This window comes from Manacus vitellinus, unplaced genomic scaffold (genome assembly GCF_001715985.3).
Source record: "Manacus vitellinus isolate BGI_N305 unplaced genomic scaffold, ASM171598v3 scaffold_63_pilon, whole genome shotgun sequence".
Lineage (NCBI taxonomy): Eukaryota > Metazoa > Chordata > Aves > Passeriformes > Pipridae > Manacus > Manacus vitellinus.
Window position 1 is genome coordinate 1384572 of NW_021940711.1, and position 25950 is coordinate 1410521.

Here is a 25950-nt window from a genome sequence, read left to right on the forward strand (position 1 = left end):
AAAATCTAGTGAAAGAAAAAAAATCATTAACATTTACATAAAAAAAAAAAAAAGGCAGGCAAACACCTATTTTTATTTTGCTTTCAATAAAAACCCAAGACAGAGCTCTGGAATTACTCCACCTGACTAAAGCACAATGTTAAATTGTACCAAAAGCTGTGGTAACACTATGTACTACTCTTAATATACAGGCAGGTGAAAAGATAAACCATCTACCAGGGTAAGAGACACATTTACCTCACATATCAGTGTTAATTAATCTATACCCCCCCATCACTTTCCCACAGGACCTATTTTGTCTTATAGGTTTGTATGCCCCTATTATTTTTTTTGTGCACATTATGAAGTGCTGGAGGGATAAAAAGCAATGTTCCCCAAAATGTGTCAGTAGATGTAAACATAACCCCAAAAGAGGCCATGAAAGCACATGTCACATGCTCCATTCATATAAACCCAAGACAGTGTTTCTTCCTTTGTCTGTAATTCTTACACAGTTTCTAAGTTATTCCAGCTGCCTGTTTGCAGCTCAACCAGTTTATGTTACTTCATAGTTAATTGTGCTTGTGAGATTTATCACTGTATTTCTGTGTTCTTACTAAAAGAATCAGGAACATTTCAATTGCATCCATCCTCTCCCTCCACTCCTAAATCTTAAAGCAACAAAAATTCACAGTAAATCAAGAAGGAAAAATAAAATAGCCGAGGAATCTCAAATTAGCCTTAATTAGGTGATTAAGGTCATCCTTCAGAAGATAGAAAAATCTGATCCTGATTTAATAACACAAGATTATCTGCTCTTTGCTTTGGCCTTCATGTGCTTCACACCTGAGAATCTGCAACAACCACTGTCAAGAGACATCAGCTTGACCCAGGATTGACTTTGTTCTGCCCATAAAAAAATCCATCATCTTCTAAATCAGAACCTGTTCCAAAAGAATGCCACGAACTCTGCTAAATCATGGGCAAAATCTGCCCCAGTCAACATGCTAGCAGGATGCTTTTTGCACTGATCTCTCCAGGAGGAGATGAAGGGATACCTGGTTTGTAGAGACTGAAGCACAAGTGAAAAATCAACCTGCTCAACACCCCCAACGCCCGGTTCCAGTGAGGTTTCACCTTAAAAATTCAGTGTCCCAAGTGCCTACAGATGATTCTGTGCCTCTAGAGCTGGAGAACAGCAGAGCAGCATCCTTTAGGTGCTGCATTTTGAAACCAGGCAGATATGTCCCACGTGCATGTAACCTCCTCCTTGGGCCCAGCCTTTAACCAGCAAAGATAATGGGAGCAGAGATGTTGAGCACTGCAGAAATCAGCAGCAAGGGAAAGGCAAAAAAAAACAAACCACAAGAACCATTGCAACACCCCAATTATTTCCACAGTTTGAGAAAAACTTTTTTTAATAATGCAATCCTCAAGTTTTACCTTATTATGTACATTCATTTTCATGATTTTACACAGTTATTGCATAATGTGGTCATTTACATCTTCCAGTTCAAGTGACATTAGGTGGCACAATTCTGTATTAAATTCTAGTTACACTTTCAGGCAATTACACCAATGTGAAACAAGAACAAGATAGACTATTCCCTTCAGAATGCCTTCTTCACATTGCCCAGATGCAAAGAAAGCATAATGGAGACAGTTGTGATGTTTATGATAATCCCACACTGATTCGTGCTGCTTTGGTAGACTGTGGTGGAACGTAATGGCAAAAAAACCAAACAACCAAAAGCAAACAGAAAACTAAACCCAAACAACATTAGGAGGCAAAAAAAATAATTAAACTGGTAAGAACTGTACACTTCCTTTTTTTGGAAAGGCAAAACTACTTCAAGTATTCAGAAAAGTGGGAAAAAAATAACTTTTTATTTTCAGTAAAATAGACTATTTAACCACTGTGTAATAAGTGCCAATAAATTGGTGGAAGTGATTATACATCATGCTAGAAGGAGCAGAAACCATCCTGACATAAAGCCATACTGGAAAAAAAACAAACTCAAAACTAGAAAAAACAGTGCTGATGCTTTTATCAGCTTGCCATGATGAGTGTTGTAAGTGCATGACTGAAAATAAGCAGTGATGGCACTGGAACCAGTGCAAGTGAGTTCCTGGGGAGCTTAATCTGGAAGAGAGACAAGAGACTGAACACAGACAAGGGCCTGGCTTAAGATGCAAGATTACAAAAGTAAAGAAAGACTGCAGGAGTAGCCCACAACTCAGTTCAGTTTTGTTCTACACATGTAGAAGCTACAGCACATTTCACTCCACAGCAAAAAGAAAATATGAGCAAAAAGATAAAGAAACAGACAGACAAGAATTATTAAGCCACCTTTGAACAGTGAGACAACAAGGCAAAAATAAGCTTTGGAGTGAAAAAGCACCATCATCCTGGATATTTTCCTCTCCCTCACGCAGGACAGAAAGAGAGGCTAATGAGAAAAAAAAACAGGGAAAAGTATACAGGATGATTGCTTGGCACTTCTGAAAACTGTTTTTTATCTTAAAAAAAAAAAAAAAGAATCAAATAACTTACAAGTAGTAGCAGTGTTTTATGGACAATTACCTTCCCCAAGCCCTTGTCCCTACAGAGGTGACCACAACAGTGTCTGTTTTGGTGACAAGTGTCTCCATGAGAAGGCAGCACCTCAAAGAGCAGTTTCATTTTCACATCTCAAAACAGTAGCTGGGATTCATTCTGAACTTCACAGGGCGAAGATTCAAACAAAAAAAATAAATCACCTCTTCAGAGGAATACCAAGGGACAGTGAAAAGCACCCAGACACAGGTTACTGTTAATTCCCCACTTCAGGTTTGTTGAGGAAGTCACTTACCCAAAAAAGTTTCACCCGGGTGAAAGTCAGTGATATGGAGCGTGTGGTCATTAAGCCATAAAGGTATGTGATCCTGCAATACTGGTTGAGCACCTTCTAATCCCACAGACTCAAATTAAAAATTTGAACTGCCGAGCACTTTGATTATCCCAATTCAACCTTTTTTTTTTTCCATCCCCCTTTAAGGGGAGACTGGCAGCGCTCGTGGCGCGACATTCCGGCCAAAGTTCAGCTCCTTCATGGGACACGACACAGAGGCAGGACGGGAGAGTGAAAGGAAGGGGGTTCACTAAAAAGCAGCACGAGAATGTTTACTCCAGAGGAGCTCGGTTTTTACCACATGGAAAAGCACGAGTGCGATGGCTCCGGTCGCGGTTGGAGCTGCTCTCACAGCGACCAGCACGACACAGCCGGCACCCAACCCTTGAGCAAAAGCAGAGGAAACCAGAGGATGTGCAAAGCAGGCAGCCCCTGCCCCTCAGCTGAAACAGATTGTGTTCCAACGTGATTAACTCCTGAAAACTCGGTAAGATACGCTGGTGTCACGTTACAGCAAAAATAGTGTTTCGACTCTCACTACAAAAAGATTAAGGATTCTGTTCTGGTCCTGCCTAATCCATTCATGGCTTGCAGGGCACAGCCCTTGCCACATTGCCAGAAAAGGCAGTTCCATTTTCCTGTGCTGAAGAAAGTAGGAGGCTTAGTGGTTATAAAGTTCATCTTTTAAAGTGCACTGTCATTTTAAACACACTTTCCCTCTTAAAAAAAAGAAAATAAAACATGTTCTGATATCAACAGTCTATAAAAATAACAGCTGCAACACTCCTCTAAAACTGCAACTTAAAATCAAGTCAAGTTAGCAAGATTCAAATCTTCTGCAAAAAAGATATGAACCCAAAAATAAAATAACCTTCCTGCAGAGAATTGCCAAGCAAAACCTCACACACTGTCCTACAAGCCCCTCTTCCTAAACAGCATCTCACAGAAAATCCAGTTTCTTCCAGCTGACAACCTCAAGAAAACAGAGGTCTAAACAAATCAGTCCTTCCCACCAGTCACCTACATAACTGCAGGTGTGGGTGCTGGTGCAGTTTTTCCATCAGCTCCTCCTCTGTAGGTTCTTCCAAAACATCTCTACAAAGAAAAAGCATGAGTTGTTAGGGGCAGCAAAGGGAGCTTTCTCAGCATTTGTTTTAGCAATGCACATACTGAGGATGTGACGTGTGCTCGTTTCAAGAATGAAACAAGGAATTAAAATCACAATAAGTTGATGCTCCCTAAAGATGCATCTACTTGCAAATGATCCATCCTCTACAGATGTGTCATGGAAACCAGCAGCTGTTTTCCCACAAGAAGCAGGGAAGCAATTTCCTGCACGCAGCACAACACAAGTGAAGGTCAGTAGATTTGTTTTCCTGAAAAAACTCCCAGATGAGAACATGTTCCCAGTGCTACTATTGAATATCCAACGTGCACCAGAAGTTCCACTCATACACGATCATCAGGTCTCAACTCACCACCCACAATCTCATAATAAGCCAAGAACACGCATCACTTTCCTCATCTTCCCTTTTCTTCTTTCCCTTGTTTCTGTCCCCCTCAGCAGTTGTTCCCCTCACCCCCAGCACCTCTTCTCCCACCCTGCTATGAGCACAAAACATACAAAGGTTAGGCTTCCACATCAGCTTAAACCAGGCCCAACTGAAGCCCTTGTTGATTTTTTCCTAAGTAACAGATAGAACAGTTTGCTTCAGAGGGAGGAAATGGAAGACAAGCCTTTGCCCTCTTGCAGGCAGCACATCTCCTTTAAAACAGAACACAAAAAACCTAGATTGATTATCAAATCCAGTCAGGAACTCACCTGAACATTAGTTCCACTGTCCTCTGGTATTCAACATCTGAAAGAGACTCTCGATGACAGCGACGGTCCCACTTGTGAATGAAGTTCTGAAATGTAAAAGGAACAGGGAAAAATTAAAAGGACTACTTCTGATGACATCAGAAATATCTAGTCACTATGTCTGCAGGTAAGGTTTGGGAGGGGGGTGAGCTTTGTTTTCAAACTCAGTGCCAGAGCACCTTTACTGGCTGTGGGTCACTGCTTTATTCGAGCCTGTTGTTCAGGAAAGAATTAACTTTCTCATCACAAACTGAAAGAACAGCAGAGCACAAGAGAGCCCTGCTGCCTTCTGCTCCTAGCAAGGACTGCCTCCCCAAGACAACCAAGTGAACTACCCACAAATTTTTACCCTGCTCTGAATTTCTTCCACTTTAAAACCCCAACCGTATATAAACCTACTGCTAGTCCAGGCATCACAGCTTAAAGCTCAGCTACTGGTTTTGTCACGTTCCCTTCCCCATCTTGAGTAACACTGACAAATTAATAACTGGGGAGCAGACAAGGCAGCTCAGGGGAAAAAAAAAGGGGGGGGAGAAAAATAGTGAGATGCTGCTCTCCTCCTTCAGAATGCTGCATCTTGGCTCTTACAGCAAAAACTTTGGCCACAGCCCTGCAGAAGTAAGCAGACAGAAGATGTCTTGGACTGAAAGTCTGCCATTCTTCCTACTATAATAAATTTAAATTCTCAATACCTTCAGCAACAACAAAAACATCTCCCAAAGAAACTTTTAGAGGTTTTGAGATGGGGTGAAGTGCCCTCTACAGGTACTCAGTTCCTTCCATTACTTATAAGAGAAGTCTACAATTATTAACCTGGAGGAGATGGTTCTGATTAGCATTCCCTCCACCATCAGAAATTTGAATTTGCAGGATAAACATACACAAGAAACTGGCAGAACCATATGTTCTTCATGGCATTGCTTGGATACCTCCATTTCCCCAGCTTGTTTGAAAGACTCTAGAATATGGTCTCTTGAAAAGAAACAATCAGTTCCACTCTTCTAGCGTGGAACTGAACAATGGTAAATTCAAATCAGGGTGGGAAGAACCACAGGAGAGCCAAATAAATTAAAAATTTGAAGAGCTAACTTCATTTGCTGATACATTAAAAGGCAAAAAGCCTGCAGCTTGAATAACTAATGCTGAAGTTAAATGCAAATGTACAAGAGACAAGCAATTTTATAATACTTATAATATTTTTCATCTTTATAGAGAGTGATATAATGAAAATGTACATACCCAATGAGATGCAACCAGTTTTGTGACAAAACTGCAAGTAAAGCATACAATTGTCTAGGAAAAAAACCAACCTCCTTCACTCCTCAGGGTAAGGGCAGCGAGGAGAAAGGTAAAGAAAGAACACACACAAGCCCAACATACTATTCTCAAAAAGTTGCCTAGGTTCTTTTAACTTCCTGCAGAAATTAGAACCCAGCTTTGGGATCCAATACCAAATAAACACATTTCCTTACCTCCAGAAGTAAAGCCACGAAGAGATTAACCCAGATGACAGAGGAGATCAACCACCAGGCTACAAAATAGATCTTTGCCCACCTGCAGATCAGATTACACAGACAATAAGTAAGGTAGGCAGTAAATACCCTCAGCCTCAAAAGTGAGCAGAGCACCATGAAATCACATTTTTCCTTGAAATATAATGCTACTCCTTTTTTGATGTCAAACGAGGTATGGAATAAAAAAAATTAAAAATAGAAAAATCTTAGCCCTTCATTAAATCAGCCAAACAGACTCACTCTCTCCACTCAACCTGCTTAACTGAACTCTGAAGGGACAGAAAAGCAGCCCAGTAGAAGCTGTGCTGGATCACAGGAAGACATCCATCTGGGACAGTATCCTTGGAATGGGCAAAAGCAGAAACATAGGAAAGAGTGCAAAACCAAGGCAAAATATCTGTGTTGCTACCCTCTAAGCACTCCCCAATCTCCAACTGTTTGCAGTTCAGAGATTTCTTGAATTACAGGGAGCTTCCATTCACTGCAGATCCAGTGGATTTCTCTGTCATAACTTGTCCAGTCTCCTCCAGACCACGTTAAACATTTATCCCACACAGAGCCTGCAGAACTTAACTAAGGGCTTGGGATAACCAGCCAAGGAGCACTGGAACAGCTCAACCCAGAAGCCACCCAGTTCATTCAAACATTCCCATAAAGTCACTAAATACAAATGAAAGATATGCCCAAGGGTTTAAGTCTGCCAAAAAAATTGTTCACCCACAGAGAAAACACAGAAGCATTAAATTTCTTTCCTTTATACTTGAATTTCCAGAAGAAAGGTAAGCAGCAGCCCTCTTAGCAGGTGGAATTGTGCCATGTGCATAGTTCTTGTTCAGTTACCTTCCAAACTGGATTTATAGGAGACTTTTTCAGTATTGTTACTGCTACTTACGGACTTGAATATCTTGAAAACGCATCCAAAAAGACCTGCCAGTTGTTCACCACCATCACATCCCAGAGGGTCACCACTGCTGCCTAAACAAAGTGAGCAGAACAGAAGGTCAGTGGTTATTTCTCACACACTCAATGCTCAGAAAATGAGGAGAGGGGAAGAGGGAAGGATGTCATCAGTGATCACACTCACGGCAAAGTCATCGAAGTTGTTGGGCCAATATTCCAGCTGCTCGTAGGTCCCACACTGCAAAGTGCCATTAGCAAATGTTGTGTTGGCAGCACTGTGGGAGGATTACAGGGAGATGTGAACACAGCTTTCTGTAAACTGGACCTTAAAAGCAAAATTCTCCTGAGTGCCCTGCAGAAAGTTCATTATCTCAAAGGCAGAAAACAAGGGAAACAGTTCAAACCCAGACGAGCCTTCCTGCAATTCCAGTGCAGCAAGAGGAAACAGAACATGAAGCCTTGTGATTTAACATTTAAAATTCAAACATTAAAATTCAGCTCCAGGAATAAGAGAAAACAAACAACAACAAAACAGCCACAAACAGGTGCTTTTGAAAGACAGGATTCTTTGTGGGCAGTGACGTTGAGAACCTTACCTGGTGTTTCCCAAGGGAACAACAGCACCTTTGAACAGTATTATGCCAGTGATAGCAAATGCATAGAAAACCACCTGGGAGGAATACAAGCAGCTGTTAGCTTGGAATATTTCTGTCACTAAATGAGAAAGCAACACAATTAATATGGAATTTATATTTGTACCACAGGTGAAGGAATTACATCAAGAACAACGCCTGAAGCTTTTAAAGTGAAAATACTTAACTGTTTGCTCTTTTTAATATTCTATTTAACTTTCTGTTCTTAAAATGCGTTAAATCCTTTTATTTTATGATCTATTTTACTTTTTGATCTGTTTGGCTTTTTTTGTGTCTCAGAGTGCTGATATTTAACTGTTAATGTTGCAGAATAGCAACTTCAACCAAAACACACTGACAGTATTTACAAAGCATAACCTAAATGTTTTTATTTAGGGCGTTTTCTGCTAGATTCAGTGAAAATAGCTTTTATTAAACTTAACTGAAGGACAAAACCAAGCCAGTATTTTATATTACACCAGCAACTTTCTTAAAGATGTTACAATTAGCCTAAAAATAAAGTTTTCAGTAACACAGAGGGGTTTGAAATTCCTTTCTTCTACTTGTTGGAAATGCAAACTTCCCTTTAAAAAGACACCTTTCAGTATTTAGCAGTCACTTGGGTGATTTCACAGTTTTTATCCTACAAAGATTGTTCTAGAAATAACCTACAGCTTCGCTCCTCTGAGAAAGAGCCACTTGTCCCAGGAAAGTTTGAAACAAGCTGAGTCTTAAAAATAAAAATACTCTTTTCATTTGATTTTTTTTTTGTATTTTGTTACAAACAGACCTAAGGAGGGGGAAGTCTGGGAGGAAGAGAAGAGAACTGCCCTGGCCTATGAACCACAGCACTTTGAACATCACTGGAGTAAGCTGAAGCTGGTATTTCACAGCCTGCCAGAAGATGGGGCAATAAAATTAATTTTATTCTTTGAAAAAAAAACCCATATATTTCAAAGACTCACTGCATGAGAAATTAGCTAATTAGTTACATTATTTTATCAGCATGTGTTCCAGCCTAACTTTAGGAAAGATATTTTCTATCAGCTGGCAGTGGGGTCAGATTTCAGCAGAGCAGCAGCTCGGTGACAGCTTCCACATAGCCTGGGGCAAAAGCAAATTAAACTAATGGAAGTGGCAAGCACTGTGGCAGACTTGCCTCACAACTGCTGCAAAACTACAGTTCACACTCCTGACGTTCAGGGCAATCAGCAGCAGCCACTTTATGAGAATCACGTCTCACATATATGCATAGAGACACTACAGTGAAACACTAATGCACATTTTATGAAAATAAAAATCAAGCCTATCGCTACAGGCTCCCACCCCTTCTTTCAGGAAGGAAAGAAAATACTTCTCAGTTCCAAGAGTAGCTCCCAGTGGCAAGTGTGACTTGTAGAGCACAACAAAAGTTGTAGAGCACAACAAAATTTGCTTTGCCCCAACCAATATCTTTATTTCGAGCTGCAACACACACCAACCTAGGGTCCCTTCTCTACAGGTAAAAGTAGAGATTATTAATGACAAAACCAGACATTCTGGTTAAACTGCATGCTAAATGTATAGACTAGAACAACAAATCATTGGTCTCTAACCGCTACCTCAAAATAAAGTATCCTACAAAACCCCATGGACAATAACAAAACAAAACCAAACCTACCCAGGTACTTCTCTGCTCTACCAGGAAGACATTGCTGCAAAGCCAGAAACTCGGGATTTGGGAGGATTTGTGTCATGGACATCATGCATTGTGATCCACCCTTTAATCACATGGTTACAGAGCATGTGCTCTACACAGACACACCCAAAACAGGATGACAGGAGGCTTTCAAAAGTCATGTCCAAACATGCCATCTCAAGACCTTCTCAACTGGAAAACAATTTTCAAGTGGTTCTGCTATTTAATAAGCAAATATTAATAAGCAAATCAGGGTAAGGAAAACTGGTCTGCTTTTTTAGCATGGATGAATTTTGATTTGCAACCAGAGTATCCAGCCTGAGGCAAGCACTCTGAGGAAGCCTCAGTCACTCCTATAAAGATCCTCCTGATAAAAGAGGCACTGTCACTGTGCACAGGCCATAACAAAACAGCAGTTTGTCCTGGCTTTCAAACACATGCCCTGGAGAAGAACTGGCTGATTGAGGTGAAATGATAGTGATCCTGGTGACTGTACAAGATACTTGTTAACTCTGTTGGAGACATACCCTTATTAGACTGCTAACTATAACAAAGCAAATGACAACCTTGCATCATGACTTACCACGAGGATTCCTGCAAAGGCTCTTAAGTTTTTCACCAGATCCAGCAATGTAGTGACAACCAAAGCCATGAACTAAAACAAAGCAGAATTCTACATGTATGACATTCATCCCACTTCCATTCCACATCAAATTATTTTGGCTAAAAGGACAAAGAAATACCAACGGGGAAGTGAACTATGACTACATGCAGGACATCTTTGATACAGAGAAATTGCCATGATTTATTTAAAATGAATGAACAATGCTGTAGGAGTCTTTTTCACAGACAGACGTCATCATAAGTCTTAAATATATACAGGTACTGCAACCTAAAGGACTATATGTCTAGTAAGACTAGAAAGAATGGGAGGCAAGCAAAACACCAGCACCTCCCAGCTCCAGGGTGACTGCTTCATATTTGACCCACATAATTCCTATTTTACACTTTCCACTGACACCATGACCTCTGATTACATCAGGTTTGGTATTTATGGCTTACTGAAGTGAGATATAAACCCTGCGCCCGACATTAATTTGGGCTTAGCTTTTAAGCAAGTAAATGCAGGATTATAACAAACAATCAAAGTGATTTCTGACTCAAGTACATGTATCGTGGTGGAAATACCTCTGCTGGGAAGGTGAAGAAGGATTTATCCCCCAAAACCCTTTGCATTACCAAATGTCTTGCAGCATCTAGTGAAAGCAATTCTAACTCCTCCTTAGTACAGAGTTCTCCAAGGATCCCCCAGCCACTCATCTAATTAAGACTGAAGCACCACAGGAGCTGCACGAGTGTTTCTGGATAAGTTTGCCCACCTTAGAATAGCAGCAGCAACTGCCACCACACCAACAGAACTTGTCTGCTGCCTCAACAGAGGAAACCAGCCCCAGAGACAGGGAGTTTGTGAGGGGCTGTGCAACAGCCAGGACAGGCAGAGCTGAGCTCTGATCCCACCCATGGGCAAAAGAATCGCAGTATGTACGTTATTCTGAAAGGCTGGAACAAACTTTATGAGGTGGCCAAGAAGGAAATGGGAGTTGTGGAGGGATGGGCAATCACCTTCATGTTGGGGATGATCCGCAGGAAGCGGAACACGATGAGCATGTTCACCAGCCGCACCATATCCCACAGGGACAACAGACCCATGAACTCGGGCCTCCTGGGAAAGATGGGAGAAAAATAACTAATCAGAGAAACAGCTCGTGACAGAGAGACAGAGTTTCATCTCCTGGGCTCCAGGTAACTGTAAGTATGTGCATTTACTTAGCAGGAATCTCACCCTTAACAACTGCTGCAGGAAGCGACCTGTTTAACCTGGGCTCTTAAACATGCAGAGAGTGCTCCTTAAAGTGCATGTTCATGAAAGAAATTATTTAAGACAACACTGCAGAGAACATATATTCTAGATAACAGTCACATCGCTGTCCTGAAGGTGTTACATCTACAGACCAACAGCACACACTCACCAGTGACTCATGGGGGTTATAATCTGTTTGCAGTGACTGACACAAAGACCTAACAAGTCTAACCTAACTGGTGCTCCAAGATGTAGAGCAATCAATCAATCATCTGCATTTAAGAATCAAAGGGCGAAATCAAACCCAAACAGAATCAATTCTAAGATAATAATTAATGCCATTAGGCTGTAGCAATTACTATTCTGCCAACCATCACTTTTTTGTAGTGATGTTTTTAGTAGTGTTCAAATATAAGCCATTTTCAAAACATAAGGTCTACCAGGTCTCTGCAGAGATAACAGTGTAAATTGTTTTTTGTAACAAAAAAAGATCAGGAGAGTTATCCAAAAGCTGTTTGATCTTAAAAACAAAAATAAAAATACAACTGCTTGGTATTCCAGTATAGACAAATAGTCTAAGTCTATGGGTATTTTTCTACTAAATTTTACAGCATGACCCAGCCCAGTCACTGAGCAAAGTGCAGCAGTTCACAGAGGTCACCTACCAGCCAGGATGAGGAAATCCATACACAGCAAAAGTTGCAATCTCCAAAATCTTTAGTTAGGAAAGAAAGAGAGGGAAAAAAAGGTCAAAACTTCACTTTGTAATTCTGAGTTTCAGAAATTCTGTAAGCTTCTTGACAGGAAACATTTTTAAGAGCATTAAGCTGCTTTTTTGACTCACTTTAGAGCTCTGAATTGTCATATTTGCCCAGTTATTCCCCAAATTATCTCAATGTACATAGGTCATTCAATAAAAGGATACACAGTGAATACCATTAGCCATGAATTTGACCTCATCTGCCACATGGGCTTCAGGCTTTTACCAAATAGTTATTACAATAACCTGCCTCTTTATTGAAAGAACAAGGTCATCTTAGCTGCATAACAGAACTCCTCATGCAATTATTTAAAAAGCTGAATATTTCCAAATAGCAATAAAAAGACTTCTTCTAAGAAAACTCACCTTTTCCATGGATTTAAATAAGCCTGCCTTCAGAAAGCAGACCCTAAAGGAACCATGCACCAGCAAAAACTTTCAAGCCACTGAAAGCCACTGCCCATGTTGTTCAGCTCAGCCTGTCAGTGTTGAAGAAAGAGCAATCCCACCAGCTCCTGTAGTTCCCAACCTCCCTACCCAACAAACACAAGAACACATTAGTTAACAAAACACTTACCAGCAAAATTACAGTCAGAAGTCCATCAAATCTATTGCTTGGGTAAGACAAGTATCTTCTCAAGCCCATTGCTAAGATTTTCAGCAACATTTCCAGCAGATAGTACAGGATGAAGAAGCAGTTGATGGCCTTCACCCCCCCAAAATAAAAACAATCATTAGAATTACTGACATCTCAGGGAACAGCAATAACTGTAGGAATGCTACTGCATCTTACCCCCAGGAAGAAGTCATCTCTTTCAGAAGGCTGTTTATCTGCATCCATCACCAAAACCACCTTAAACAGGAAATATTTTATGAATCCACTGCTTTACTGCTACATAAAACAGATTTTTAAGCACAAGAAGAGTCTTTCATGCTTTGCACAGACCTTTTCCAAGCAGTTGAGAACATATTTTCAACTGCAGGTATTCCCCCTCAACTTAAGACTTTACATGACTAAAGTATGCCAAAACCCTGCCAGCTGCTACAAAAAATGGTTGTTGAAAGAGAGACTAAAGAACAAAAACAGAACTTAGGTTTGTAGCAGAGGAAAACTAAAAAAAACAGACAAAAAACCCCCACCACCTCACAACAAAAAAACCCTTTTACTTACACAGATAGAAATAATGTTTGCAAGGGCTACCACATTCCCCAAGTAGCCAAAGTAGGGATGGCCAAAGGCAAACTGCAATTTCTGCATAAAATGGGATTGGTACTCTGGACTGGGAGGATGCTGAAAAGAACACAAAGGATTTGCTGAGAATCAAAGCATAAGCATTTTAATAGTACTAAAATAATAAAACCCCACACCCAAGCTCAGCTTTTAAAAGAAGCCAGACATTTTCAAAGCAAAACTTCGGGACCACAGGCTAATTTTGACATTTCAGCTGGAAAATGTTTCCAAGCTGTGGCTGTTCACAGCAAAAGTTCATTTCTGATTATGGCACAACACAAGGGAATGGCAGAGAAGGGAGACAGTCCAACCCTTCTTCAGTACCCCAAGCAGGTAAACTAAACACCAAGGTATTAATTGTACCCACTCCTTCCCCATTTCCCAGTGCTTAATTCAGAAGTCTTGGTTACATGCAAACATAGAAAAGAACATTTCTTAACCCTCAAATAGTTGTGTTTTGTTTTTTTCTTTCTCCCTCCAAGAGGAGAAGGCTGCTTTCTGCCCATCTTCATCTGAACACTTAAAGAATCCACGTTTTGTTCTTCACTCAGGGACTGGAGAAAAGTCTTTGAGTATGTTTAAGTGTTACCCTGCAAAGACTAACACAATTGAAGAGGCATTCCTTTAATGTAGGACTGTCACAACAAGACAAATCCCTCCTATTTCATCAAAACCAATTTACCAGGGAGGTAATTCATTTCTCCACAGCACCTCTCAGAGAGCCAATGCTGTAAATCCAACTCCTACTCTTTGTTTCCTTGTAATAAATCTTCCTACTAGACAAATACACATGCAGATCTTACCAATTTTGTTTGGCAAAGTCGCTTTAAAATGCTGACAGAATAAACAATTTTGTACATTTAGGGCAATCCCAGATGAATGCTGTGAAAGCTCCTAAAGCCACATTGTTTGTGACTATAAGAGCAACTCATGAACAACTTCAAAATCAACAACGTGTGATTGCACCTTGTGTTGTGTTTACATGTTGTCAAGTCTGTTTATACACTTTATAGACAATACCATCACTTATTTTTGCAGAGGACCAGACAACTTCTGATGTTTCATAAACAATGGTCAGATACATACTTGCTTAATGGCATCTTTGTCTAGTTCTTCAAAGAGCTTCTGGAACTGGGCAGCTGACAGTTGGTCACAGGAGCACATTTTGAGAGACTGCACATGAAAGAGAAACATTCAGATCAGAATCTGCAATAGGTGCAACTGCAAAAAGTGCCCAAACCCTCAGACAACCTTTAAAAGACAGGGAATAGAGATCTAACACAAGCTACTGCAAGCTGTTAGAGTGAGGTTCCATTTTGCTCTAACACAACATTGCTGTGTGACTGGAGGATTCCTCTCACCTTTTCTATTTTCCCCTCTCTGGAAGCACAGGCACCTTTGACAAACTTAAATTTTTTAGCCCTGTGGTAGTGCCATTGTTATGTTATGATCCAAGGAATGCTGCACAGCAGAGAGCAATTCTAGACCACAATACTTCCAGGGAGAAAGTAAAGCCAAGGGAAAAATTAGCTCTGCAAAACAGGAGCTTTCATTCCTCTGTACCTCTCTCCAGGTGAATGCATCCCTCATCACACCAAAGAGGGAGCAACTTTAGGGTGAAATCCTTGTCTAAGGACTACTTTTATTCTGAAGATCAAAACATAAACAGACAGTGAGCTGGGCTTCTGTTCACACTTTGAGAAAGCAGCATAAAGGAGCTGAGCTGAAAGCTGCCATTCCTAGATCAGTGGTGTAATTAGGGAAATTTCAGTTTCCACAGCTGTCACATCACAGGGTTTGACAGTCACCAGCATCAGGGCTAAGAAAATTCATTTCTTACCCTCAGGATGGCTTGTTTGCAGCGAGAATCCATCTCAACTTTCTGCAGCACTTGGTGTAAGGCCCCACTGCTGACATATGACCTATTTAAAAGAAAACAGAGTGGGCCCTGGTACAGATAACTGTATAGATGGCAAAAAAAAAAAAAAAAGCTGTTCCAAATGCATTCCTGCCTTTCTTTTCTGGAAAACCAGGTAAAATTAGAAGTAGAAATAAAAGGGAAACAGACACCATAAGTCCCAAATAGTGTGTTATGAACATTCAGTTAAATTAAAAATAAATAAAATGAGATGAGCAACAAACTGCCGTTTTTTAAGAGTGGATCCTCAGTAAATTAAACAAAATGCAGATGACCAAAAATGTACTTTTTTTTGCTAGATAATCTACTGTTGCAACATTGTTCACTTACTGTTGGGCATTAGCAGGAGTCTCTTTCAGGGTGGAAAGCACTTCGAAGGCAGCCCGGATTCCCAGCCGCCTCCTGAAGAGGGAGGACTGAACTGATTTCTGAACAGTAAAAACACCACAGAGGAAACAATTTACTCACACTTCATGCACTACAATGTCCTGTGGCCACAGAATACACTGATCCTCTGGCACACATCCTGGATCTGTGATTAGAGATCAGAACAGGGGACTGCCCTCAGCCTCACTCCCTCCAAGAACTCTGTGTACGAGGAGGAAGGAAGCAAGCAGGAAAGCAAACAAGTCTGGAATCCAAGTAAACATCCAGGTCATGATTTATTTTCAATTCTGGACTGCACAACCATATGCCTGTTCCAGAGACAGTGGCAACAGCAAAGCTCAAGGATTCACAGCAATTCACACTCCTGTGCAGAGAGAAGAGTGAGACAGCTTGTGAAGCTCCAGCTTCTCCCCTAAAGGCACAAATCCAGAGCCACAGTTTTTCATGCCTTTTTTTTTTCCCCTCCACAATAACCACTTTCAAACTCAGCTGCTTTGTTGGGAGTCAAGTTTTGTCATGCTCTCATGTGAGGAAGTGAAAAACTGAGAAAGAAGGGAAGAAACAGAGGAGGAGGAAAGGATTACCGAAAATCCTCTTTGCACATACTGGGTTCAAACACCTCTCTCCCACAGGAGGGTGGGGGCCATTCCTTCTGTGTAACATTGCTTAAGGCTCACTAGCCAAAAAACTTCTCCTCTCTGGAACTCTACTAGAGCAGGCAGCTATTACTTCACTTTCCCCCCAAGCCCACACTCCACTCCTCTAAAGGGCTGGAGGAACTATAAAACTGTGTAAGTAAGGGGAAGGAACTATAATATATATATTAGGAGAAGCCAGTAATGAAGGAACTATAAGAAGATATGTAAATAAGGGGAAAAAAATCACACCCAAAGTCACCAAGTTTCTCCTGACACTAAACCTTAAGGAAATCACAGGCATGAGAACCCTGGGCTGCACCAAGAGGAGCATGGCCAGCAGGTCAAAGGAGGTGATTCTCCACTTCTACTCTGCTCTTGTGAGATTCCCCCGGAATGCTGCATCCAGTTCTGCTGTCCTCAACACAAGAAGGACATGGAACTGTTGAAGCAAGTCCAGAGGAGGCCACAAAGTTGATAAGGGGACTGGAGCACCTTCCCTACAAAGACAGGTTGAGAAAGTTGGGGTTGTTCAGCCTGGAGAAGAGAAGGATGTGTGGAGACCTCAGAGCACCTTCCAGCATCTGAAAGGGCCTCCAGGGAACTGGAGAGGGACTTCTCATCAGGAACTGTAGTGACAGGAACGGGGAGTAATGGGTACAAATTGAAAGAGGGGAAAGTTAGGTTAGATATTGGGAAGAAATTCTTTACTGTGAGGGTGCTGGTTGCCCAGGGAGGTTGTGGATGCCCCATCCCTGGAAGTGTTCAAGGCCAGGTTGGATAAGGCCTTGAGCAACCTGGCCTAGTGGGAAGGGTCTCTGCCCATGGCAGAGAGGTTGGAATTGGATGATCTTCAAGGTCCATTCCAAGCCCTTAACATCCTGTGATTCTATGATTTGCAACAATGGCTATTTAAACAGTACAGCAGATTTTCTTCACAAAACCCAAATTTGAGTTACTCGTTCACCTTGTTCAATTTTATAATAGGGTTTTTTCCCCCCCAATAATAGTCAAAGTTGCAGATCCACAGCATTCATGGAAGTATGCAAGCAAGTAATTTTGTCACAGAAGGGGATCAAGCTACAGCAGCATATAATGGGAAAAGTATCTCCATCAAAGAACATTTAGCATCTTAAAACTTACAACCAGAACAGGCCTCCTGCTTTAATGCACAGATGACACTTAATAAGGTTCAAAGTTATGGCAGGACACAGAAATTAGAAATGCTTTACTCACCAGGAGGTATCCCCGAAACTGGTTGTATATTATTGCTGTAAGCAAGTTCATCAGAAACAGGTTGCCTATTGGAGAAAAAGAGGCAGTAAGAACTACTGAAATCTATATCATATTTATCAAAGAAGTTTCAGTGCATGTAGTAAATAAAATTTATCACTTAAAGAGGACTAGTTTTCTCGTGTTTGATTTCCAAAGTGGTTTCATGTACTGTGATGTGTTACCAAAACCCCCAGGCCACAAGTGAAAATTATCTTACAGGCATTACACAGTAATTGGAAGAAACACAAAAAAAGGAGAATTTTATGATTAAACTTTCCCAGGAAAATAAACCACCATGGCTGCTAAGCACAAGTGTCAGAGTTAAAGTGCATTTACACGACTAAAGACAAGGGGTAACTTACCTAACACAGTGAAGAGGATGAAGAAGATGGAATATGCTCGATTCTTAGAATATGCAGGAATCATCACTGTGTGAGATTGAACAAAAAAAAAAAGAAATAATATTTTAATGCTTAAGATGCACAGTGGAGACCTCAATCAATCTTTGGCAACTGGTAAAAGCTCTTATACAGCTGCACTGGCAATACATAATTACCCCAAAGAAGGGCAAGAATCAAGTTATTAAAGGCATGGAAAACCCTTTTCCAACCTTCCTCTGGTTGTATTAAGAACTAGCAGCTGAAAGAATGGTTACAGTAGTCTGCAGGTGATCTTAATTCTATTGTTCTTTAAAAGGAGAGACAAGAGTTGTCTCTGAAGGACTGCTCACCATCAGGATTGTTTGCAGTAGTCAGCAGGACCAGCAGGGATGTCAGAGAATCCGGCAGATTTCGGAAATACACCACCCACTCCTTATCCTGCTGGTTATCCTGGTCAAAGAGATGATCATTGTTAGGAGAAACACTGAAGAATCACTGTCTTACCAAGGAAAGGGGGGAAAAAAGAACTAAAGTCAGTCAATAATGGATTTCTTACGCACATAATCACATCTACCCCGTGACAAAAAAGCACAAACCAAGCATCAAAAGGAAGACATTATGTGGGAATACAGAACAATCACTTCACTTATTAACAGCAATTAAAAACCACCAGGAAGAACAGGAAGCTCAATATAGAAGTTATATCACAAACTGACAGCACAGGAATCTGAAACGACCCTTGATTGATATAAGAAGTGTCACCTCTTAGCCTGCAAGAGATTATACTGCAGATAAAATATTACTGAAAAAAAAAATAATTAAAAAAAATCACATCTGCAGCTCTACCAGCACACCCACTGAGTGTCTTTCACTTCCCCTTTGACTTCCAAATAAAAAACTTAAAATCCCCTGGATCAGTTTTTTGTACAAAAGTTACTACCACTATGCAAAACAAAGGTTTTCCCCTTCTTCTTGCTATCCCCTCAGGCAGGAACTCATGCACAGCACAGGAATTGCTGGGCAAGAAGAAAACAGGCAACTGTTTTGAAAAAAAATGAAGATTTAAAATGCTATATTACAATATCAATGAAAACATCACTAGAGCTTAAACACCTTGGAGAAAGAAAAATTAAAAAAAAAAAAAGGATAAGTGCTATGGCACCCAGAATGTGTTTGCAAATACTTTGGCAACTAAGGTCATCACAGTTATCTTGTGGCTCAGGGAAAACATCAGATGATTTGCTTAAGCTCAGTGTCAAAATCTTCATCAAAAACATACTGGGAGGCTAATCTTGGGTCATCCACATATTCCCCCCCCCTTCCAAGGTCAAGCAGAGACAGATGAAAAAAGATGCAGAGTGCAAACAATACAAACATGAATGATGCAGCACAGAACAAACAGCCCTTGAATCTGCTGCAAAGACTGCAAAATGTACCTCTAGAGGACGTAAACAAGACAATGCAAAAACGTAGAGGCATGAATTTCGTTAAAAAATGTATTTTTAGAACTTGGCTTTCAGTAATTCGCCTTGTCAGATAAAATTAGTTTGTGTGAATGTCAGAGCAGCACATCAAAATAGGAAAGTCCACTCTGTAATTTGTTATTTTTCACCTAAATGTACACAAAATTGACTGGTTTAGGTATACAAGTTATATTCCCACTGCTGGGAAAGCTCATTACTGAAGTTAGATGTGACATACAAAGATAACACAAAGATCCAGAATGCAACTTAAAGCAGGAAAACAGAGCTCTGCTTCTGATTTCAGAAATTCCATAAATTGGGAATTCGAAGAATTTGTTGACTATGAGGAAGACTACAGGCAGGCTCAAGTGCAAATTGCAGTAGGAATGAAGGTGCAAAACTGAGATTAAGGAGAGGACTATAATTACTGAGAGAAGTAGGCAGGAAATTTCTGTGCTCACGTTTATGGAAGGCCTTAAAAAGTAAGAACAAAAAACCCACTCAAAATATCTGAGCATAATACATTAAGATAGAGGAAATTTTAGAGAGAGGGAACATACCAAGAGCCCTGGAACACAATATTATTTTAACCACGAAAGTTCAAATTTGCTTTTCAGAAGCAGGAAGAGAAAAACGAGAGGAAAACCCAGAGATCAGAAACCAAAACATCAGAGCAAAGCAGGTAAAAACCTACCAAGGCATGGCCAGGGGTACCAGTATTGGAAGGTGAGAAAGCATGGAAGAAAAATTAGCAAACAGCTGGATAAGGAAGAGAAAAAAAAAAAGAAGAGATGAGTGATAACATAAATGAAAAAGCAATAAGAGATTTGGATGCACAACAGCACAGAGGGTTTCCACAAAGGCAGGGAAAGCAACTCAAAGGATCAAACTGGATAAATGCATAAGGAAGTCTCTTATGCAGATGGAATATTGTATATTATTTATTTAATATTATCAATATTAAATATTGATTATTTAACATATGCACATGTTAAACCCCTCCAAGTGGACTTCAAACTCATCACAGCAAGTCTGACAAGGTAACATGACCTTTTCAGGGGAAACAAGTTTCACTAGTTTGATTATAAAACTGGACATGAAGCAGCTGTGCAAGTAAAGAGAAAAGCCCCCCGAGATCCAGCACAGCAGAAATGGAAGTGATTACCTTTGTTCGAGCAAACAGCAGCATGGCAAACATGGTGAAGAGGGACAGATGGACAGCCAGCAGCAGAACAACACTGTTGGAAAGAAACCATGTGCATTAATAGCAAATTTCTCTTATTCTTAATAGCATCCTTTGCTAAAAATGCAATATAAAGGAAACTAGGATTGTTTTTTGCTTTTTAAGAAGCTATGTGGAAATAGAACACAATCTAAGTTTTAACCAAAAATAAAAACCACACTTGTGGAGACTCCTCAGCACAAGCTCAGACTTTTTGTGATGTCAATGAGATTCTAACACTTCTTTTTTTTTTTTTTTTTTGAGAAAGGACCATATTTATGCCCTCCAATAAAAATACAACACCTTGGCTTGCACACACCCCTTTGATTCTCCTGGGGCTTGGTAGTGAAAAAGTAACAGGCAAGGGTAGTGGGTTCCATAAGCTCTACACACACATGACCCATGTCACAGGAAGAGATCTCTATCAAAAACCATCACGTTGTCTGGTTACAATTTCACCAGTGGGGTTTCCAGCTTAACACTAAAAGTGTATATATTTATATTGCTAAAACCATTTAGAAAGGAAAAAGCTGAAGTAAAGCACTCTGAAGACAGATTTACATCCATCTGAAGATGCAAAGAAAGAGGTATCTTTTTGTGTGGCCCTCATGACTGGAAGACAAGTACACGTGCGTCTACCCATATTTCTGAGAGGTTACCTTGGAGAAAACACAGCACAGACCCTTGCTCAGCTCTTCCCTTACAAAAGCAGAATCAAAAATTCCCACTGCAGCAGCACCAAAAACCTTATCTGTCACAGAGTCACAACATGTGCATTCTAGAGCTATTTTACAGACTAAAAGGAATCAAAACCCTAATACAACCTCCATCCATTGCTACCTGATCTCACCAAGAACTTAGAGGGAGGTTCTCATATTCCACACAGCAGAACACAAAGATTACCCCCTGCTTGCTGTGAAAGGATGTTTTCTATACTATTACCTACCTTGCCATTTCAGGCAACGTGCTGTTGATACTTTTTAATGTTTTCTTCATCATAGAGGAGTTCTGAAGGAGAAAGAACGGACGAAGAATCCTTCTTATCCTCAAACTCTGCAAAAACCAACGGATCAGACACTGAGTTCCCATAAGACTGGTGGCACAAACACTTTCCAGGCAAGTTTGCCAAAAAACACTGATTTAAATACCAACAAAGTCAACAGAGCGACAGAAGAAGGCTGTGCTCAGATGGTAACTCTGCCCCACTGAGCTCACAAAACAGGCAAGAGAGATTTCAGACTTCAGATGCCTCATTAAAACGAGGAGAGATTGCTTTAGAAACCACGCATTGACATTTCAACAGCCTCATCAGACCACTAATTAGAAACAATCTAACCTCACTGCTCGCTAGACATAACAAGCTGGCAAGGGATGGTACTTTTGTATTTCCTATCTCAGGAAAGGAATTAATAGTGAGCTGCTTTCAATAAAAACAAATACACATGCTAAAAATAAGTGCTTGATTTCAATTTTCAGACTGACTTCTTTTTTTGTTTTATAACTAAAGGGCCTGCTTATTACTCAGCAATTTCTGTCTCTGACAAGACTCAAATTGTAATTGTTTTTTTTTCCCCACAACACTACAGCAAATAATCTGTTTCTTGCCTTCAAGACACTTGCCAGCCTTCAAGTTATTTCTGTGACCACTTATCAGCTGCTTCAGGTGTTTCAGCATCCTGGATTTTAGGATCAATCTTCTCCGGGTCACACTTAACATCAAAAAAACCCCCCCACAACACCCCTTTCTTCATTGTTATCCCCTCGTTCACACATCCCAGCAGTTCAACTACTCCTTCTGCCACTGCTTTGTGTGGGAGGCTCCTGTTCAAACTACTCATCCATTATCACACCTAAAGATTCTATGATCACTTCCCCACGCTGTAAGCCCAGTTTTCCTCCAAGGTGATTAACTTCTTTCAGCCGCATTGTATTTGTTTGGCTCGAATACAAAAAGGACATAGTCACTTTTCTCACTGTTAGATGCTTGTAAGCTCAAATAACATTTGTATTCACCATTTCAAGATCATGTCTCTGATGCTCCATCACATGCAGGTCAGCAGTGACCAGTGATGAGAGAATGAACAGCACGAACAGTTAAACAGTGTGTCACCCACAGCAGCACCTGCATCCACCCTCATCCTGACCAACACTGACAGTAACTTAAAACAGGTCTGGAAGTTCTCTGAAGACAGCAGATACCGGTTTTGACATGAGAAATGACAAAAGAAGCCAAGTACAAGATTTCTCCCTCATTCGCTTCCCAGTATTTTTACCATCTTAGTGTTTTCTTAACAATGACTGTTAATGAAAATCCGTGGCAGAGAAAACCAGCTGGGAGGTGGCATTATTACACAAAGGAGGGCACTTCTAGAGCCATTTCACAAAGCTGACACTCCCCCCAGAACACAATTACTTTGAACACAGCACAGCTTCAGCTCAGCAAGCAGCTGTTAAACTACCTTTTACTTACACATCACTGCATAGACTCTGCCGTTGAATCAAGTTAAGGATATAATTCTCCAACTGCATGACAAAATTGCTGCCATGCAGTGAGTTTTCTTTAAACTTTCTGCCTACTGACAGACCAGAGCAGCAAAGTTTTATTTAATTTTACCAGTGAACACACACATTAAGAATCAAACATAATCCTTAGCAAGGCAACATCACCAATAACTTTTTCTGTGTTTGTCTGTTATCCAGTTATCAAAGGCCAAAAATGAACCATCTCTTCCTCACCTCTTAATCCTGCAATGCACCATATACACCCTGCTGACTATCCCTTTGCAGGCTCTTCTCCTCTGCCACTTTCCACAATCAAGATGCTGATGGTTTCTGCAGAAACCAGTTCTTACCTCTGTGCAGAAAAAGCTCAGCGAGACAATCCAATCAGTCAGGGAGACAATTAATGTCAGTATATAAGCCATTAGCCATTTGTTTTTCCAAAATTCTTTCCATCCAATTAAGTAACTCTGGGCAAGGGAAAAAAAAAAGAGCAACCAAAACTTACTTTAACAATGAATTCCAACACCCCAATACTGGAACATATAATTATATATATATAGGAATATATATACCCTAATATTGGAATATATACTATATATGCATAACATATATGTATGCAATTATAATATATAATTATAAATAATTATAATTATAATAATTATAGATAATTATAAATATATAATGATAAATTACAATATATAATATATATTATATATATTCTAATATACATAGTGTATATATATATTCCAGTAAACATAGTATATATATATATATTCCAATATACATTGTGTGTATATATATATATTCCAATATACATTGTGTATATATATATCTATATTCCAGGATACATAGTGTATATATATATATATATTCCAGTATACATTGTGTGTATATATATATATTTTCCAGGATACATAGTATATATATATATTCCAATACATATATTCCAATATATATTGTGTGTATATATATATTCCAGTATACATAGTATATATATATACATATTCCAGTATATATTGTGTATATATATATATTCCAATATACATAGTATATCTATCTTGGTATACACCAATTGTTTCCCAAGTACTTGTAATTTTAAACCAGTGCTCATTAAGAGCTCTCCAAAATCCAAACATAAATACATTGTTCAGATATTTTTTTTTTTCTTTCCTACAAGAACTAAATAAAGGTAGATAAAAGTGAGAGGTGGATGGAGAAAACGGGCACTGGGCTGCCCCACACACCAGTATTTCATGCAGTGCTCACCTTCACGGACACGTCCAGCCCAAACACCAGGAGGCAGAGCAGCTCCAGGCTTTCGGTCAGGCCACAGGGCGGGTTCCAGGCGGGAGGGCGGTACCGCACATCCGATGTGACTGTGAGCGAAGAAGGCTCTTCAATGAAAGCCAGAGCCAGGATTACAGTGATGGTTAAACTCAAAATCCTGGTTGGAGAGAGGTGAAATTTAAAAAAAAAACACCAACAAAAAACAAACAACAAAACAACAACCCCCCCCAAAAAAAACACAAAATGACTCAAACGAATAACAAAATATTTAAGAGTAAAAGCACTTTCCTCAGAAGTAAACCAAGCTTTATGATACCATATTTAACACAAATGGGTTAGATTAGAAGGCAGCACTTGACTAGCATGTTGTTGCATGATGCAACTGCTGACCACCAAACAACCTCAGGGGGTGCTCTTTTGGGACTAACAGCTGCAAAACAATCTTGCCGTTATTTAGAATGTTTAGAAATAGACACTTTGAAAACTCTGAACACACAGTGCTGCAAATCTTGCTCACAGTCCATTCATGCAGCAGTCCTACAGCTGTTCTAAAGAGCCACCTACGTGATCAGACCTTCCTATAACTGGCTGCTCTGCGCTTCTGTCGTGTTCACACCCCCTGGCTTCCTACAGCAAGTTCTTGTAAGGATAAATGCAGAGTCATCTAATTGTTTAACAAAAAAGAAAGATGGAAGAGCAATTTTTCAGAAAGGCTTACTCTTAAACGAGAAAGCAAAAGGAATAACCAAGTTCTTACCACTGGCAAGTCCTTGAATAGTACCATCGATAAAGCCACAGGGATTTGGAGTCCACACGGTGATTTATGGATCGATACTGAAGGCAGGAAGCAAAAAAGGATAATTCAAACATTACATTCAGTCTGTCTCAAAGACAAAGATCAAGTTACCAAAGTAAAACAAATCAAGTACACGTTATTCATTATTAAAGTATCAGTCACCCATGACCATAGATGTAGCCTACATGTGTGAAAAGGGAATGATTTAAAAGAAATTCTCCTATCTCAAGACCACAGAGCTGCTCAGGTAATCAAACTGTGTGGCAGCCACCTGAAGAAAGCACTGCCATCACTACAAATGACAGCACCTGTAACAAATCAGTGATTACTCTATGTACTTGCCAAAATGATCCACCCACTTAATTCACCTTTCTAGCATTCATTCCACTCATGGACCTTCTTTTTGTCTTTCTTTTCCAACAAGCCATAAGATGCAAACAAATTAATCCTGAATATAAAAGACCTCAACCTGTGTCTTTGAATAAAACATGCTTTAAGGTCAAGGAAGTCCCCACAATCCTTCAGAAAGAATTTTGGCTTTTGCCAAAATCTGCTCAGTCCCTTCTCTGCAGTGGTTCCTGGGCTGCTGTTACCCTGAGAAATATCTAATTCTAGAAAGGTGGGCATAGCTTAAACACATCTGATCCCTGGAAACCTCCCAACCAAAAGCTATCTGAATGCAGCAAGAGAGCTCAAAAACTGCCCTCCAGCATTCCCACTGCCTGCAACCACTCACTGGGAGATAACAGACCCAAGAACCTGCAGTAAAGTCCAGTAA

The 25950-nt window shown here is 40.1% G+C and overlaps 1 protein-coding gene across 1 annotated transcript; it reads right to left on the reverse strand.

Annotated features, from left to right (window-relative positions):
* Nucleotides 1-1367: 1367 nt before the first annotated feature.
* On the reverse strand, nt 1368-25361 carry TPCN2 (two pore segment channel 2). Its single transcript, XM_029963809.1, has 23 exons — nt 25134-25361; nt 24356-24533; nt 23440-23556; nt 21534-21640; nt 20531-20603; nt 18253-18352; nt 17885-17950; nt 17484-17548; nt 15556-15653; nt 15148-15229; nt 14394-14480; nt 13248-13367; nt 12870-12929; nt 12654-12782; nt 11982-12031; nt 11079-11178; nt 10039-10110; nt 7742-7815; nt 7330-7420; nt 7138-7220; nt 6204-6285; nt 4693-4778; nt 1368-3965 (listed from the first exon to the last, which is right to left on the reverse strand). Exons 1-23 carry the CDS (start codon nt 25244-25246, stop codon nt 3887-3889), a joined length of 2112 nt encoding a protein of 703 aa, XP_029819669.1. The 5' UTR covers nt 25247-25361; the 3' UTR covers nt 1368-3886.
* Between the last annotated feature and the right edge of the window lie 589 nt (nt 25362-25950).